The sequence below is a fragment of the Doryrhamphus excisus genome, linkage group LG15, assembly GCF_037039965.1.
Source record: "Doryrhamphus excisus strain RoL-2023G ecotype Guam linkage group LG15, RoL_Dexc_Guam_v1.1, whole genome shotgun sequence".
NCBI classification, from domain to species: domain Eukaryota; kingdom Metazoa; phylum Chordata; class Actinopteri; order Syngnathiformes; family Syngnathidae; genus Doryrhamphus; species Doryrhamphus excisus.
The window spans coordinates 14,881,587-14,899,250 of NC_136371.1; the positions used below are offsets into that span (position 1 = coordinate 14,881,587).

Below are 17,664 nucleotides of genomic sequence, written 5' to 3' on the forward strand. Positions count from 1 at the left end.
TGTTACTGCACTGTCCACAAAGTCAAATTCACCACCACAGAGTAATTCAGAAAATGGCAATCACAGCCAGGTCCATGCCCAAATATAGAAAATAAACACAGAGCTGGCGAATAGATTCAGGATGGTCGGTTTAGTTTTGATCTTTTCCATTTTCGCAACGGCACTTCGGAACAAATCCGCCCTGCTCGATTGCTTCGATTTGGAACGTTTCCAAGCCGCCTGGCCAGCCGCGACAGCGTCCTTCCGTTTTCTTTCCGATCGCACAAAGCAGTAAACATTAATGTATTGTTCGTATGCGTTGCTCGGTGAGCGATGAATGGCAGTAATTCTCTTTTTGATGAACGAAAATAGGTAATCGAAATCACCGGGGTCGGCCATTGTCTGATTGTTGTGTTGGAATGCGAAGCACGCAGAGCCACGTGGAGTATCGCGTGGACTGGTACGCTCTCGCGCTAGCATACGACGACAGGGGACCAGTCTATTCGCGCTAAAATTTGACTGCGTCCCGCGGTTCGAACATACAGACATCGACATTTTCTGGTTTTCAAAAAAGCGTACGTTGATGTCTTAACCCCCTCGCCCCCTCGTACGGTTTGTACGCTCGTGAAAATGTTGAAAATTATGGATGGCCCCTAAGCTTTTTTAACTCTTTTTGTCTCTACAGGGGGTTGTTTTTTCTCCAGCATTTGATAGCATCATATGCAAACTAGATGACGACATCATCTAGCGACGTCTAGAACAGCCAATGGCTACTTTTCTTGCTGAAAAGTGGAAGTCGACCAGAAGCTACAATACGGTAACGTTGTCTGTGGCTCTTTTTGGTGCCCAATTTAATTGATGTTAAAGGACCAGTGAGTCAAAGTCGAACTATGGGGGGTGTATATTTGGACATTTTTGCTTATTTTGTAATTTTGTGAAGACCTTTGAAACAGATTTGCACCCGGGTTATTTTTATACTTTGGACTGATGCAATAAACATCATCTGAGCACTCAATTCTAACTTCTGATTGGAGCTCAATGGCGCCCCCGCCACAGGGCGGTAGGAACATGTCATAACGTCATGGTTATGTCGCATAGGCATTAAAAGTACATATTTGTATCAGGGTTTGAAAGACACTTAGCATAATAACTGTCAAATGAATTGTTATATTCTTTGATACAGGCACAGTCATGTCATGCTTATATTTAACAATATATTCCCAAATAAGCCAAATTGGACCCAACATTGTCTTGGCATTATTGTATCTATATATATAGGACCTCTGGCACATCTAGCAGCCCATTTAAATCAATAATTGAAGACCAATTTCACTTGCGGAAATGACGCTTTGCCGTCACAGGTGGTGCCATGAACTATGAATGTAATTTTATCGTTTCAGAAGAACTAACAATGTAGAACATAATTACAAACAACACATAACAAAGTCGATCCTGTCAGCGGCCCTTTTGAAGTCTCCAATTAGCTTGATAAGCATGTTTCTGAGATGAGGGACACACCCATGCAAGCACGGGAAGAACTCCACACAGTGTACAACGTAAAAATCTTTAATGGCATTCAGGCAGTTGTATGCATTGTGTACAAGTCAGCCATACATTCACAAAACTCTTCACGTCAATTATTTGTATTTGCATACATATTTATTCAATGTTTTTTTTTCAATTCAGACAGATGCGTGCATTCAGTGTCACATGATACTGGTGACGCTTACCACGACTAGCACGGTCCAGAGTGTCGCTCCGCTGGATGGCACGGCCCGGTTAAAGACTTTGTCGTGGGCGTAGGTGATGATGTGCAGGGCGCCGCTGTAGGCTTCCTCACAGGTGGGCTGGATCTGATCCTCAGGAAGCTCAAAGCCATAATCTCCCTCATCTCTCAGCTCAAAGGTGTAGGAGTAGGGCATATCTTGTTGTCGAGCCCAGTCTTGAGAGGACCCAGAAAAGTCATCTGAAAAATAGAATTTGAACACATCACCAGGAGATGAGTTTAAAGTGAGGTTAGGACCCAGTTTCAGTTACTAACCAAGGTGCAACCATACAGTCCGAGGAATAAAACCTTAAAAGCATCGTCCTTCCACTGAAATGTCAATCCGAGTGTTTACTTACATAATATATCAGGTGCAGTCCCTACTTGGTAGATCTTCCCATGAATCTTCTTGATGGCCTCTGCTGCACCCAAACCAACATCCATCTAAAAAAAAAAAAAAAACACATGCTTCAGTCACCTGATTGGTAAATGGTCTTTCACTTGTACAGCGCTTTGACACAGTTACTGCATAGTGCTTCGACACGGTCACAGGGGACGGAGGATCAAACCCACAACTTTCAGGATGGGAGACCCGGTAGAGACCGGTCTACCAACTGAGCCAAGCCAACCTGCCTCAAGATTTAAGCCCCTTTTTTGTTAAATTTTAAGGCTCCAAAAAGGCTCCACATCTCCAAAAAACATAACAATATCTTGAAGAAGTGGTACTCAATACAGGGTGTAACAAACCATATGAAATTCATTCATTCATTTTCTACCGCTTTTCTTTGGGCGAGAGGCTGGGTACACCCTGGACTGGTGGCCAGCCAATCACAGGGCACATATAGACAAACAACCATTCACACTCACATTCATACCTATGGACAATTTGGAGTCGCCAATTAACCTAGCATGTTTTTGGAATGTGGGAGGAAACCGGAGTACCCGGAGAAAACCCACGCATGCACGGGGAGAACATGCAAACTCCACACAGAGATGGCCGATGGTGGGATTGAACTCGGGTCTCCTAGCTGTGAGGTCGGCGCGCTAACCACTCGACCGCCGTGCAGCCCACAATATGAAATATGAACAATAAAACATTGGATATCAAGACTACTTTAACTCATCCATGTTTACTTTTTTGACAACTTCAAAATATTTTAGTGCAGTGATACCAAAAGAGATAAAACAGCATCAGATTTTTTTCTACAAGATATTATCGTGATGCAAACGTTTTACTCTTTTGAACATGCATATTTTTGAGAAGCCAAAGTCTTTACTTTAAGGGGCCCTATTATGCTCATTTTGCGTGTTGTGGACTCACATAGAGCAGCTACACACAATAACCGGCACTGAAAACCCCGGTGATTTAGATTTTCCAGATTCTGCACCTATTCCAGCTATATTTCTTTTGATTTGTGCTTCCTGCCAAAACGGTTTGTTTTGTCAAGTGATATTTACAACAGTAAGACACGGTTACAGAATGTTCTACTTAACATTCATAACAAACATCAACGTTAAACAAATAAACAAATAAGCAGACTTAAACCACAGTCCAACCAAGTGAAGCTGAACTTGGATCCATTCCAAAGGGAAGGATGCCCGGGTGAAACGTTCCTGCCTTGCATACCAGCTCCTTGTAGTTGGGGTCAGTGACGTTAGGATGCCCAAAGGGAACCAGGAGCATCTGGCCGTAGGAGTGGATGGTGAGGAAACACAGGAAGTCCTCCTTCCTGCTGCCTGCAAAGTAGGTGACGGCCTGAGTCTCAGGTTCAGACTCAGGAGCTCTGCCGCAGAAGTTCGACTCGCAGCAGTCAAACGACACCCCCACGGCTATTGAAAGGATACGAGTCACATAAATATAGGATCCAAATGGATTATACAACTACACAAATAACTAAGAAGGGATGGGGCAAAAGTTGTTCGAAGTTACCAACGCGATACGGCTGCTTTAAAAGAGAGCTAGCTTTGCAAGTCCGGCAGCTCGCTAACCCGCTAAACTCTCTTCGCAGAAACCCCCCAAGAGACATTCAAACATTTTTTATGGTATAAACACTCACTGCCCCAGTTGGCGTTGAAGTTCCGGTTGAGGTCAGTCCCAGAACAGTTGCAGCCTGCAGGCCCCGGAGACCTGTTCTTCCTCCACAGACGGGTCTAAACGGGTCAGAGTAGCTAGTTAATGTTGTTTCACTCATCTCCTGGTGAACTTCTCCCTTCATCCAAATGCGGTGACCATCAAAAACCTGTCCCGGTTGGACTGATCACCTGTCAGTCTTCCATACAGAAATACATCTGTCCATCCAGATTGCTGTCCTGCAGTAGTATATGTAGTAGTATATGTAGTAGTTGTGATATAGGTGGAAAAAAATATTAGTATGAACTTTGGTCTTTTTCCGCTTTTTTCGGTTTTTGATCTTTTTTTTTTTTGGTGTTAATTTTCCAACGATTTCAACTTTCTTAAATAAAATGTATTCTCATAATTCTTATTTTCATCCCATAATATTTGGACTTTATTCTATGTTTTGTTGTTTTTTTTAGTGGTTTTTTATAGTACGACTTTTACAAAATAATGTCAAATTTACATGAAGAAAATGACTATTTTACTCAAAATATTTTGACTTTTTCTCTTAATATTTTATCTTGTTAAAGTTTTTTTCCCATTTTTCAAAATTGACAGCCATTTAAACTTTCTTCTTTTAAATTTTCTTTGTGTAATTATGACATTATTACTGTAATATTTTGCCTTCTTGTAACATTCAAATTTTTCAAAAACGACAACTTTATTTGTTGCTTTGTTTGTCCTTTTTCCACATAATATTTCACAATTCTGTTCAAATGTATGCCTTGTTTTTCTGAATTCTTTCCCTGTTTAAGTTTTATTTTGTAGTGTTTTTGAAATTGTATTTTTAGAAATGGCACCCAGGCCGCATTTTGGAGCCCCTTGCTTTAAGGTATGTCTGTTTGTGTTATTTGGTGATGGAAAGGTAACGTGAAACCGTGGCAACACTGACTGTGATGTCCCTCCATGAGTAGATGTATCCGTCCATGTTGAGCACCGGGGTTACGTAAAAGTCCATGTTCTTCATCATCTGGTCTATTTTTGGGTCAGTCTTGTATGTTTGCAGGATCTGAAACGATAAGAACATATCGGTATTCCCAGGACACTTCATCGATCCCAAGTGGATAGTTCAGGTTGTCTTAGAAGACGTTTCCCAGAAGGCTTCATGAGTTCTCTGAGGCAAAATGTCTTCTATGACAACACTCAGCAGTCCACTTCCGATGGATTCAATGTTCCCGCCTGTGTCCCATCAATGATTACCTGTCTGACAAAGTACTGACAGAAGGCCGGAGCGATCCATTCCCTGGCGTGGATACCACAGTCCATCCAGATAGCTTTCTTCTTCTCTCCGGTATTCACACCAATCTGGAGAGCAACCGTGTTTGTCTTGTACTAGTTTGTGACATGAAAAGGTTATTTTACCTTGAGCAAGGTAATAGTCCTGAACTCGTAGGTCCGTCCGTACTCTATTCTCGTTACAATGTCAGGGTGATCCTTTTCCATCTGGACCATCCACTCGGAGATCTGTTGGACCAAAAGCTATTAGGCTGTGTCCGTGTCTGCGTGGATGCCATGTCTGTATCCTCACCTCTGACATGGGATGATACTTGTAGTAATTGTACTCTCTTCTGTAGGACACACCAAACATGATTAAGTACATCGGCCAGATTTGTTACAATGGTCAGTACATTTACATGCACCAAAATAACTAATCATTGCATTAATTTAGGCTGCACGGTGTATGAGTGGTCTCGCAGCTAGAAGACCTGAGTTCAATTCCAACCTCGGCCATCTCTGTGTGGAGTTTGGAGGCCTTCATTCACCCTGCACCCTGCAACATCTGCACCAGGCTCAGTTTGACGCCCATGCACAACATGAAGCTAAATAATTGGCAACTCCAAATTGTCCATAGGTATGAATGTGAGTGTGAATGGTTGTTTGTCTATATGTGACCTGTGATTGGCTGGCCACCAGTCCAGGGTGTACCCTGCCTCTCGCCCGAAGACAGCTGGGATAGGCTCCAGCATACCCCTGCCACCTTAATGAGATTAAGCCTCATAGACGTGTTATCATGTTAGGAAATCATCTTTTTTCAATAAATAGGAATTTAGAGTTTATAGCATTCTGGAATTGTTGTATGCATGCCAATTCCATGGGTGCTATCAAGACTGCTTGTGGGGACTTGTGTTGTGTCATTGACGTTGGCATGATTTCAAGTGTTGGCAAACATAACGCCTGTTTGTGATCTCAGCAACAGTTCTCACAGTGGAATTGACATTGACTTGTCATTCAAATATTGACGTTCCGGTTTAATTTTTTTAATTAGATATGCTGCTTAGCTGACCAGAAACAACATTTTTACAGATGTCAGCTTAATGAGCAACTCCGTTTTACAATCTGCAAATGTTGCATCTTTTCCATCATTGGCAGTCAAAGACTTGATCCATATACAACAGCAATTTAGCATTGCCATTTGATAACATGATAACTGGGAAAACACCAGGTTGGACTTCAGGTGGGATTACAGATGTGATTTCTTTTCTAGTCTTTGTAGATTCACACACTTTTCCCCCTGGTTTCAAATCCAAAGTACAAGTTTTTCCCCCTGGTCTCACACACTTTCCCATTCACGCCTTCATGCACTCCTGGAAGGATTTTTCCAAGGCCACCCCTTAAGCTTGGGAAAGAGGGAACACAATCATACAGAGCCAAGGAGTTTAGTAGATGATTGTCTGGCGCTGAGGAAAGAACTCGCAATGGATGAAGATGACCCTCACATGAAGAACGCAATCGACAGCCCTGGAACTTTTCTGACACACCTCGTAAGTCGACACCAGTGAGCCAGTCCGAGCAGCGCGGACACAAACAGGTTTCAGCATTTTTCTGCACGTTACAAAATCACACTTAAACCATTTGAAAGTTAATCTTCCATCAACAAGCATGATTGGGTCCACGAGACGAGACGACCCGTTTATGTCATCAAGTCCATCAAGGCTGTTGCACTCAATAATAATGTAATAATTTGCCAATCAGTCATCTCGGTGATCGTGAAGGCTGCATCGTGATGTGTAGTTGAGGATATGGATATGTGCCAGTTTGTTGTGTTGTCGTTAATGTCGCCACCGCTTTTGAACAAATTCGGCAAATTCGGTGTTGATGGGCTCAACCATCCATCCATTCATCTTCTACTGCTTATCCGAGGTCGGATCGCGGGGGTAGCGGCCCAAGCAGGAAAGCCCAGACTTCCCTCTCCCAGGCCACTTTGTCCAGCTCCTCCAGGCCAGTGTCCCGGGTCTTCCCAGAGGTCTTCTACCGGTTGAACGTGCCCAGGGAGATGTCCAGGAGGCATCCTAACCAGATGCCCAAGCCACATCACCTGGCTCCTCTCGATGCGGTTCTTTCAGTAGCGGTTCTACACCGAGTCTCTCCCAGATGACAGTGCTTCTCACCTTATTTCTAAGGGAGAACCCAGTCAACCTACGGAGAAAACTCATCTTGTACCCATGATCTTGTCCTTCGGTCACAACTTGATGGGCTCACCTTATCATTATTCATATTCCCACATGGATTTTGTGAGATTTGGCTTTGCAATCATCTTCTAATTTATACTACTTTACGTTGCATTACTCCTCACGTGTGTACGCTAGCGGCCTCACTTTATGACTGACAAGAGGTCTCACGCCATTGTTCTATGAAGCATCATCTTCATGAGGAAAACAGACATGGACGCACATGGCAATAGCCGGCAAAATTATCGACTTCATTTGTATTGATCGTCTGATTAATATATTCATTACCGCGAGACAGTTTTTTTTCTGAGCGATTAATTTAGAATTTGCATCGAGCAAAGTCTTGAAAAACATTCAAAGTGGTGAAAAAGGTGACATGGGAAAAAAAAACTCACTCACTTTTGTAGCATTGCTGCTCCTGCTCCTGAAAGCAGCGCCAAAAGAGCGAGTCCGACAACATTGGTTGTTGTCATTTTGAGGAAAATTCTTGGTTAAAAGACTTGCTGTTGCTTCTATCCTGCAGGTAGCATACATCAGATAAGTATGCACCTTTGCCTCGATGTCATCATGTTGTTAATCTGTAATCTTATCTGAAGGTCACCACTTCAGGTTTCAATGGAGTGTTTGTGTGACCCGAACTGATTTCCGTCTGAGGAGGCTAAGTGGCGGACGTTTTATGACATTACATCCTGGGTGCTCATGTTTATACCAGGCCTACTCTGATTGGTGTGGTTTGTATGTAAACAAAATATTTAAAAGGCTTGTTTACATTAGCACTGAACACTGAGATTTATGTAATGCGCTTGAACGCCTCATGTGAACAACCACACCAACAAGTACGTGTTTCACAATGATGTTGTGCATTAAAAGTGTTTCATCCTGAAGTTTGTTGACTGGATGCACTGACTATGTTCCAAAGACTGGACAATTTTCCAGTCAATTTATGCTTTCACTTTGTTCGGCAGGGCTGCACGGCGGTCGAGTGGTTAGTGCGCCGACCTCACAGCTAGGAGACTCGGGTTCAATTCCACCCTCGGCCGTCTCTGTGTGGAGTTTGCATGTTCTCACCGTACATTCCAAAAACATGCTAGGTTAATTGGCGACTCCAAATTGTCCATAGGTATGAATGTGAGTGTGAATGGTTGTTTGTCTATATGTGCCCTGTGATTGGCTGGCCACCAGTCCAGAGTGGACCCTGCCTCTCGCCCGGAGACAGTTGGGATAGGCTCCAGCATGACCGCGACCCTCGTGAGTATAAGCGGTAGAAAATGAATGAATGACTTTGTTCTGCGGCCCTTGAACACACCATGTGTAACGCAGATGGAGATTTATGTGTATGATTTTCTCCTTCACGATAATGCCGTGTGTTGGGCCAAAAGTGTCAATATTTTGTGTGGCCACCATTATTTTCCAGCACTGCCTTAACCCTCTTGGGCATGGAGTTCACCAGAGCTTCACAGGCTGCCACTGGAATCCTCTTCCACTCCTCCATGATGACATCACGGAGCTGGTGGATGTTAGAGACCTTGTGCTCCTTCACCTTCAGTTTGAGGATGCCCCACAGATGCTCAATAGGATTTAGGTCCGGAGACATGCTTGGCCAGTCCATCACATTCACCCTTAACTTCTTTTAGCAAAGCAGTGGTTGTCTTGGAGGTGTGTTTGGGGTCGTTGTCATGTTGGAAGGGAGGGGATCATGCTCTGCTTCAGGATGTCACAGTACATGTTGGCATTCATGGTTCCCTCAATGAACTGTAGCTCCCCAGTGCCGGCAGCACTCATGCAGCTCCAGACCATGACACTCCCACCACCATGTTTGACTGTAGGTAAAACACACTCGTCTTTGTACTCCTCACCTGGTTTCCGCCACACACGCTTGACACCATCTGAACCAAATAAGCTTATCTGGACATGGTTCCAGTAATCCATGTCTTTAGTCTGCTTATCTTCAGCAAACTGTTTGCGGGCTTTCTTATGCATCATCTTTAGAAGAGGCTTCTTTCTGGGATGACAGCCATGCAGACCAATTTGATGCAGAGTGCGACGTATGGTCTGAGCACTAACAGGTTGACCACCCATCCCTTCAACCTCTGCAGCAATGCTGGCAGCACTCAGGCGTCTATTTTCCAAAGACAACCTCTGGATATGACGCTGGGCACGTGCACTCAACTTCTTTGGTCGACCATGGCGAGGCCTGTTCTGAGTGGAACCTGTGATGTTAAACCGCTGTATGGTCTTGGCCACCGTGCTGCTGCTCAGTTTCAGAGTGTTGGCAATCTTCTTATAGCCTAAGCCATCTTCGTGTAGCGAAGCAATTCTTTTTTTCAGATCCTCAGAGAGTTCTTTGCCATGAGGTGCCATGTTAAACTTCCAGTGACCAGTATGAGAGAGTGTGAGAGTGATAAAACCAAATTTAACACACATGCTCCCCATTCACACCTGAGACCTTGTAACACTAATGGGTCACATGACACTAGGGAAAGAAAATGGCTAATTGGGCCCAATTTGGACATTTTCACTTAGGGGTGTATTCACTTTTGTTGCCTGCAGTTTAGACATTAAGGTCTGTGTATTGAGTTATTTTGAGGGGACAGTAAATTTACACTGTTATACAAGCTGTACACTGACTACTTTACATTGTAGCAAAGTTTCATTTCTTCAGTGGTGTCCCATGAAAAGATATAATAAAATATTTGCAGAAATGTGAGGGGTGTACTCACTTTTGTGACATACTGTATATATATATATATATATATATACATATATATGATGATATATAGCCAGGAGTGCTCCCAACCCACAATCTGAAACCTGCATGAACGCCACAACACAACAGGCTCTGACAATCGACCTGCGGGACCGGTTTCACCGTGCCAGTCGTACAACACGGGAAACACCCGACAAGAACAACACCTGGATCAGCAGCCACACGTATGCCAATATCCTAAACAGATGATTCATATAAAGAAAATCCAGTTTACGGCTTCAAAATAAAAACAATGTTGATTCAATGTACATGGCCCTGTGTGGTAAAAAAAATGATGGCCATAGTGCACCATATCAACCAATCAAAGCATTAGAGCCGAGGTAACTCAAATGCAAAAATGTGGACACAAATGACAAAAATGTGAAAATTGATGAAGGTATTTACTCCAGTTCAAGTATAATCAGTTAAAATATAACGGATGTACAGATATGGATGCTGAGACAAGCCACACTTTGTCAGGTGATGACACCCACAGTCAAGGCAACACGGTGTGGCTTTGGAGTATCCAGTACTTTAAAAAGACCTTGCATATCAGGCCTTGTGAAGGCCTGCGAGCTGACAGCTCTTTTTCCACAAGTCCACCTGCAGCTCCATGTCGTAGGATGCGCTGGCTGACTGCCTCTTCTGGCCGTTGTAGAGGTAGCAGCCACCCACCCCTTCCATCTCAGAGGCAACAGCAGCGTAGACACTTATGGTGGCGCCCTCTTCAGGAGTCTGAGGGAAATCACAGAAAAAAAACATTGCAGGCAAACATTTATTTGGAAGAATTTGTTAATCCCACGTACGGTGGTAGCCTTAGCTTTCATACTAGATGACTACAACTATACACTGTGTGTTTGTATATGTGTTTGGCTGATATTGTTAATCTACAAACAGCTAAAATAATGCATAAGGTAAAAACAACCAATTACCTAAAAATGTAATCCAAAAAAAAAGCCATAGCATTTCAGTATGTGGAATCAAACTATGGAATGGATTGAGTAAGGAAGTCAAACAATGCACAACGATGAGCCAATTCAAGAAACAATACAAGCAGTTGATGTTTGCTAAATACAAGGATGAAGAGTCTTGAACCAGTCATGATGTGCTATACATATCACTATATTGACACTTACTATGGTACCCATTATGGCATTGGATGGTCATATCACCTCCTACTTCGGTACGAGGTGCATTATTTAAAAAAAAACTGTATTATGGAAAGCAGGAAGTGAACAAATGTAACAGTTACTGATTGAAAAAGTACCAGATGGAGGGGTAGGATTTAATAAGCTTTGCTTCTTCCTACTCCTTTTGGACATGTGGAACTGGGAACTGATTATGGGATGCACTCAATTGTAATCTGATGCATGTTCAAATGAAATAAAACCATTACCATTACCATTACCAAATGCACCATTACTGTTGCCGACAGTTTAATGTGTCCCGTTATTTTCCGCTGATATCGATCTGGATGTCGCTGGTTCAGTAGTACTACTACTTAGTGGTGTGTCGGTCATGAACGAACGGGTCAATAGAACGAGGTCACCGCCCCTAAAATACCAGTTCAGTTGCAAATGCTTTTTTTTGATTGGCTTGAGAGTCGGTTCACCGTTCCTTTTGCAGGGCGGGACTATCTGCGTGCTTGCCTGTGTTATCCTATCATCGCGGCTCGCTCTGTGGGTGGGTGGGGTTAGCTGACTGAAAGACAGAGACATTGACCGACACTCGTCGGCTGTTCATTCATGACCGACAGTTGACTCGGAACGAACGTGAACATGAGTGAACGGACTGACTTGACACGGATGACCGTTTTACATTATAATAATTCAACTACTTTTCAGGGAAAGTAAATACTAATACAACGTGAACATGAGTGAACGGACTGACTTGACACGGATGACCGTTTTACATTATAATAATTCAACTACTTTTCAGGGAAAGTAAATACTAACTAAGTAAATACTAACTAAGTAAATACAGCGGTGTGAAAAAGTGTTTGCCTCCTTCCTGGTTTCTTAATTTTTGCCCGATTGTCACACTTAAATGTTTCAGTTCATCTAAAATCCAAACCTACACAGCCGACAAAGTGATTGCCCTCTCTGTTGTAGCGATGGCTCATCCAAAAGGTCACAAAAGACCCCGCAACAACAAGCATTTAGTCAATAGGCGAACTGCAACTGATGTGTACTGGGGGGTATTGTTAGTGGGGGTGGCAGTAATATAGATGCCACCTTCCTAATCTCTATAGCTTATTAATATATTTGCCAAAAAAAAAGTACCCTAAACAAAATCTTGGCAAACGGCTTTTTCATCATCTGAGCAAGGGTCCACAAGTTGTCGTACAGCGCCGTGTCCACCATTCCCGGATCCACAGCATTGACGATCACCGAGGAACCACTGGCCACCATCTGCTCTTGCAGATGGTAGGTGAAGAGAACCAAAGCTAGTTTGCTTTGGGCGTAGGCACCATGGGAACTGTAATACGCCCTGGACACGGGAGAAAGCAGAGAGATTCGTAGAATGGGTAACCTACTCAACAACATCAACGATATCCTTTCCTTTTCACATCTTTGGGAAAATGTTACCCACAATGGCTAGTTTCAGGTTCGCTCATGTCGACAAGTCGGTCAGGAGGGCGTCAACATAAACAATTTCAACTGTATTTGTTAATCCTAAAACTTTGCACAATACACAATGGCGTTGTTTTTAATATCACTTCAGTTGAAAGTCAATTTTGAAATAAAGCAGAAAGGAATTGATTGGAATTACCTCCTGTTGAGGTCGTCCAAATGTATAACCCCAGCATAATGTGTTGCAGACGACATGTTGACAATCCGGGAACAGCAGCCAGCCCTCCCGGATTTCTTGAGTAAGTCGAGCAGCAGGTTGGTGAGTAGGAAGTGGCCGAGGTAGTTGAGAGCAAAGTGGAACTCAAAGCCATCTTCTGTCTGTCTCTCTGGAACTAGCATGGTCCCAGCTGCACAGTGACAAACGCAGAATTATTGCAATGGCACAAGCAACGAATATTATGGGGTGTGTAGGGCCCTATGAAATGTTTCCCAAATTTGTTTTGTATTTTTATTTTTTACAATTCCGTTCCGTGTGCTGGAGCCTATCCCAGCTGTCGGGCGAGTGGCGGGGTACACCCTGGACTGGTGGCCAGCCAATCACAGGACACATATAGACAAACAACCATTCACACTCACATTCATACCTATGGACAATTTGGAGTCGCCAATTAACCTAGCATGTTTTTGGAATGTGGGAGGAAACCGGAGTACCCGGAGAAACCCGGGGAGAACATGCAAACTCCACACAGAGATGAAATGTTGGTTAAATAAATGCAAAAATTCTTACATTTAGTGAGTATTGGGAGTATTAAATACAGTATTATAATATATAGTATTATATACACTTACATTAACGCTCAGTTTGGACTCTTAGGAAAAACAATCAGACTGCACTTCCGGAATAACAAACAAAAAACAGACTGTGTACTGTATATTTATACTGTTATTATGTATATTTTGTATTTTTCATATTTTGTATTTTTCATTTTTTTTAATAGATGTGTCTGCACCTACTATACCAAAACAAATTCCTAGTATGTGTTTGATCATACATGGCAATAAACCTTTTCTGATTCTGATTCTGAAAAGTGACAAAAAGCCTACCATTGTTGACCAAAACATGAAGAGGAAGACCTCTGCTCTTGAACGTTTCAGCAAACTGCCGTACTGATTTCTGGGAAGTCAGGTCCAGAAAGATAAACTCAGCTGAAAATTGAAACCAAATCAGATCAGTCAAAAAAAATGACAAAGATGCTAACAGTAGCGGCATGCACACTCAATTGCACATAGTTAAGGATGCATACAGATAGATCGACCGATTGTTCAGATGTTGACATGTCGACACTCGTAGTTGGAGCGTTTTTTCCGAATGTTCTAGAATACCGAGTCTAACTTTCCTCCAATAATCAGGATTGACCGCAGTCGGTCGTTTCTCTTTGGAGGCATAAAACAATTTGTTTGTCACTGTATGACTCCATCCAATGAGTGTCAAAATCCAGCGACGATCCAAGAATTGTAGAACGACACAAACTGGGAAAGTCTTTTGGGAGCCAATTCAAAACAACTGCAGATTGAAAGACCAAAGACCATCCGTTCAAACAATTGTGTGTAATTCGAGTTAATTGGATGTGTGACTAATTTGTTCATGTCTAGATCAAGACACAAATTGTCACTTTCAGATGGAAGGGAACTGGTTTGGCTGTTCTGGGACAACCCAAGACCTGTTAGTGGTAATCCGTAAATGGTTGAATCTCACTTCATCTCCTGAACAGATTGTCTTGTGACAGCCCTAATGTACAGCATATAGTACATCTTACCTTTGATTTATATTATCTGGTATTTGGATAATAAAAATGAAAAATGCAGTTTAGCATGCCACTTGAGATGCTCAATGCTGCCTGCCACAACTTCCATCTGCAGGGATTTCATATTGGCCGTGGAGGAGCAACAGCAACTCAAGATCCCTTCTAGATAGCTAGATTTACTTTGCAAGACAGCCTTTGGCTGAAACATAACCTTGGTCAGCTGTGGAGAAATACAAGCAACATTCTTACCTTTCCCCTCAAAGCATTCTGCCTGAATTGTCCTTGCAGCAGCCATGCCTTCTTCTTTCTCATTCCCAGCTGGAGATGACGGAAATGAGAGAAACTGTTAAAAACATAGACGCTCATCTCAATACAGATACTCTGCTACTATAGCCCTGAGCAAAAATGTTAAAACTGGGGCAAAACCAGTAGAGCAGTGATTCCCAAAGTGTGGGCAACGGACCCCTGGTGGACCGTGGTGGTACTGCAGGTGAGCCATGAGAGGTCATTAAAAATATGATATATATTTTTGCAAATATTATTTTTTTTATTATTTTTATTGTAAAATGTTTATTGCACAATTGAAAAAAATATTTACAGGCCTATGTAATAACCTATTGAGTGTTATTGACCTGTCACAATATTTTAGGAACCTTATAGGGTTTATGATTGGAAAGCAGCTCTCTGGTCATCATGCCAGTCTTGAATGCAGTTGTGAAAAGTATGAGAATTAATTCTGTCTTGTGTGAACACCACAGATTAAAAGTTTGGGCTTCCTTTATCCCCCTGTTTTCATTTCAGTCCTGAATCTTTCTTATTATTAGTATTATTAATAATAATAATGGAATATTACCATTATATTATAATGATTTTATTATTAATAATAATCATCATCCTCATCAATAATAATAATAAAACTCAAAAAATGTCTGCGGCCCACCTTTGTCCTATAAACAGTACATAGATGAAATGCTGCGTTTTCAGAGCACTTAACTTAATAATAATTATTATTATTAAGTTAAGTGCAAACTGACTTGACAGTTGCCTACCGATGATAACATGCATGCCAAGTCTTGCCAGGTATCTTGCAGTCTCATAGCCCATTCCTCTTGTGCCTCCAGTAACAATGGCAACTCTTCCATTCTGCTTTGGTAAGACTGCAAGAGAGTGCATAAAAACAAGATGATTGACAATCTTGGGAATCAACTTTTGTCAAGGTGTGTCATGCATGTCCCCCCAATGATAACAGTCAAATGACAGGTGAGTAGTGTGTATCCATAAGTGAGGAAAATGACTGTTTTAACATTTTTGAGAGTCAACCACTGATGCCATCACAGACATAGCTTCCGGTTCCAGTTTCCATTTTGTTAAACTAGCTAATAGCATGCTAGCGGGGAAGGACATTTTGTGCTTTAAAAAAATACATTAAGAACAGAAACAAGATGCGCCCCATGTTGTACTCTAGCCGGAGAATGCACGCAAACCAAAGCAAAATCATGGGGTATATTTTTTGTTGTTCCAAAAAACACGCTAACTGGGGAAGACGCTAACCAAGATTCCATAGATTAAAATAATCGTAAGTTGCAGTCCCGCCCAAATCGAACCGTCTGTATAACACTGCTTGTTAACACACATCACAAAAACGTAAATCATGGATTTGATTATGTGATCTCTCCACGCATAATAATAAGAATAAGAACAACACTTATTGAGTTGATCGGTTGAACTGGTTGGGATACAAACGCTTCACAGTACTCATATGAAACATTTCAAAAACCTTGAGCGCAATATAAACTATTTCAAGTAATACTGATATCTTGCCTCACACACACCCACTTACTCCACTGGCAAAGCCGCTGTGAATAAACAATTAGACAAAGTCCCATCACATGGAAGAGCTTTAATGCATTCCATTGGTCTGTGCATTTACTACCAGGATGAACACAAAACCTCTAAGTTGAAACAGAACTACAACAGTTGTAGTCACTTGTAACTATAAAATACAAAAATATATGCATATACTGTAGGTATCGGTAGGTAACATCATCCAATTTTACCTTTTTGTACACAGTATCAGCATTTGGGAACAAATATGAGGTGAAGGACCAACGGCAAAAAAAATAGTAGAATTTATATCCGTGTGGTGTGTTCAAGGACAGACAAACAAAGTGAGAAGGGTCTCACAACCCAACATAAACTTGCAAAAACTCCTTAATTTCTAATTGGATATATTTTTTTAACAAAATAATCACCCTTACTATTTTTAGGAATGGAATATTTTCCTTCAAGACATGTTGAATGCTTGTTTATAGCAGAATGAAACTATTCCATTCCTAACTGTATGGAATATTTTCCCGCTGTTTTGAAAGGCTTCCAAAATTGGAACAGTATATAAAATCTGATGCTGTTATTTACAAAATATTTTGTAAAGAGTGTCTTTTTTTAATATACCATAACACCATCTGTATGTGTCCATAGATTAATATGGTTTAAAACCCAAATAAAAATGGAAGTTAATCAAACCAAAAGTGTACAGTCTTGGTCCATGCTTCATTGCTTTTGGATAAGGCCGTGTGTATTCAATAACCACTATGGATTATGAGGATTTAAGCATAACAAAGCACAATGCCTTCTTTGAGATGAGAGTTTTTTTCATGCTACTTTTTCCTGATGCATTCCTAGTCTGACCTTTACGGTAAGTACAAAATATATTTGACCTGATAATCTTATTTATCACTTTTGTCTATCTATCGAACTAGGTCGTCATGGATACATTCATACCCATGAGAAATTAGAAAATTAAAAAATGTAAAAGTATTAAATTGATTTTTGTAATACAAATAATAAGTTCTAAAAATAAAACATTTTAGAAGAAAATACACTGAATTGACTTCCAAGTTTAATCTGACGTAGAAAAACAGAATGAACATCAAATGTGTTCGTTTCTACGACTCCGTTTGAAATGCCCTCTGGTTAAAATTTTAATATATTTTAAATGAGAGTACATGACATAATAAAAGAGCAAACCTGGCAGCGAAAAGGGTCTGTTGAACGCCTGATAGATGAGAACTCTGATTCCACACAAGTAAAGCCTGAGGAGAGGAAGCAACACCTGCTGAAAGAACGTCAACATGTTCTTTCCGCTACTGCGTCCGACTGAACAGTTCTTCCGGTGGTGGACAAATTAACAACTCTATGGTTCCGCCCCCTATCTAATGACATCACCATTGG

At 41.6% G+C, this 17,664-nt stretch overlaps 2 protein-coding genes across 2 annotated transcripts; both read right to left on the bottom strand.

Annotated features, from left to right (window-relative positions):
• Window positions 1-1,630: 1,630 nt before the first annotated feature.
• On the bottom strand, window positions 1,631-7,920 carry LOC131104904 (carboxypeptidase O-like). Its single transcript, XM_058052565.2, has 9 exons — window positions 7,709-7,920; window positions 5,389-5,428; window positions 5,223-5,324; window positions 5,061-5,165; window positions 4,753-4,869; window positions 3,802-3,895; window positions 3,372-3,574; window positions 2,104-2,188; window positions 1,631-1,945 (listed from the first exon to the last, which is right to left on the bottom strand). Exons 1-9 carry the CDS (start codon window positions 7,780-7,782, stop codon window positions 1,686-1,688), a joined length of 1,080 nt encoding a protein of 359 aa, XP_057908548.2. The 5' UTR covers window positions 7,783-7,920; the 3' UTR covers window positions 1,631-1,685.
• A 2,517-nt stretch (window positions 7,921-10,437) lies between these two features.
• On the bottom strand, window positions 10,438-17,599 carry dhrsx (dehydrogenase/reductase (SDR family) X-linked). Its single transcript, XM_058052573.2, has 7 exons — window positions 17,461-17,599; window positions 15,483-15,590; window positions 14,683-14,751; window positions 13,733-13,834; window positions 12,828-13,035; window positions 12,338-12,545; window positions 10,438-10,790 (listed from the first exon to the last, which is right to left on the bottom strand). Exons 1-7 carry the CDS (start codon window positions 17,564-17,566, stop codon window positions 10,608-10,610), a joined length of 984 nt encoding a protein of 327 aa, XP_057908556.2. The 5' UTR covers window positions 17,567-17,599; the 3' UTR covers window positions 10,438-10,607.
• Between the last annotated feature and the right edge of the window lie 65 nt (window positions 17,600-17,664).

Coding starts and splice junctions, on each gene's coding strand:
- LOC131104904 (XM_058052565.2), bottom strand. CDS start 7,782: ATGACAACAACCAATGTTGTCGGACTCGCTCTTTTGGCGCTGCTTTCA. Junction 3,896..4,752: donor ACTCATGGAGGGACATCACA/GTCAGTGTTGCC, acceptor TGACCCGTTTAG/ACCCGTCTGTGGAGGAAGAA. Junction 2,189..3,371: donor ACCCCAACTACAAGGAGCTG/GTATGCAAGGCA, acceptor TTTTTTTTTTAG/ATGGATGTTGGTTTGGGTGC.
- dhrsx (XM_058052573.2), bottom strand. CDS start 17,566: ATGTTGACGTTCTTTCAGCAGGTGTTGCTTCCTCTCCTCAGGCTTTAC. Junction 13,835..14,682: donor AGAATGCTTTGAGGGGAAAG/GTAAGAATGTTG, acceptor TTCAATTTTCAG/CTGAGTTTATCTTTCTGGAC. Junction 10,791..12,337: donor TTGCCAAGATTTTGTTTAGG/GTACTTTTTTTT, acceptor GATTTCCCTCAG/ACTCCTGAAGAGGGCGCCAC.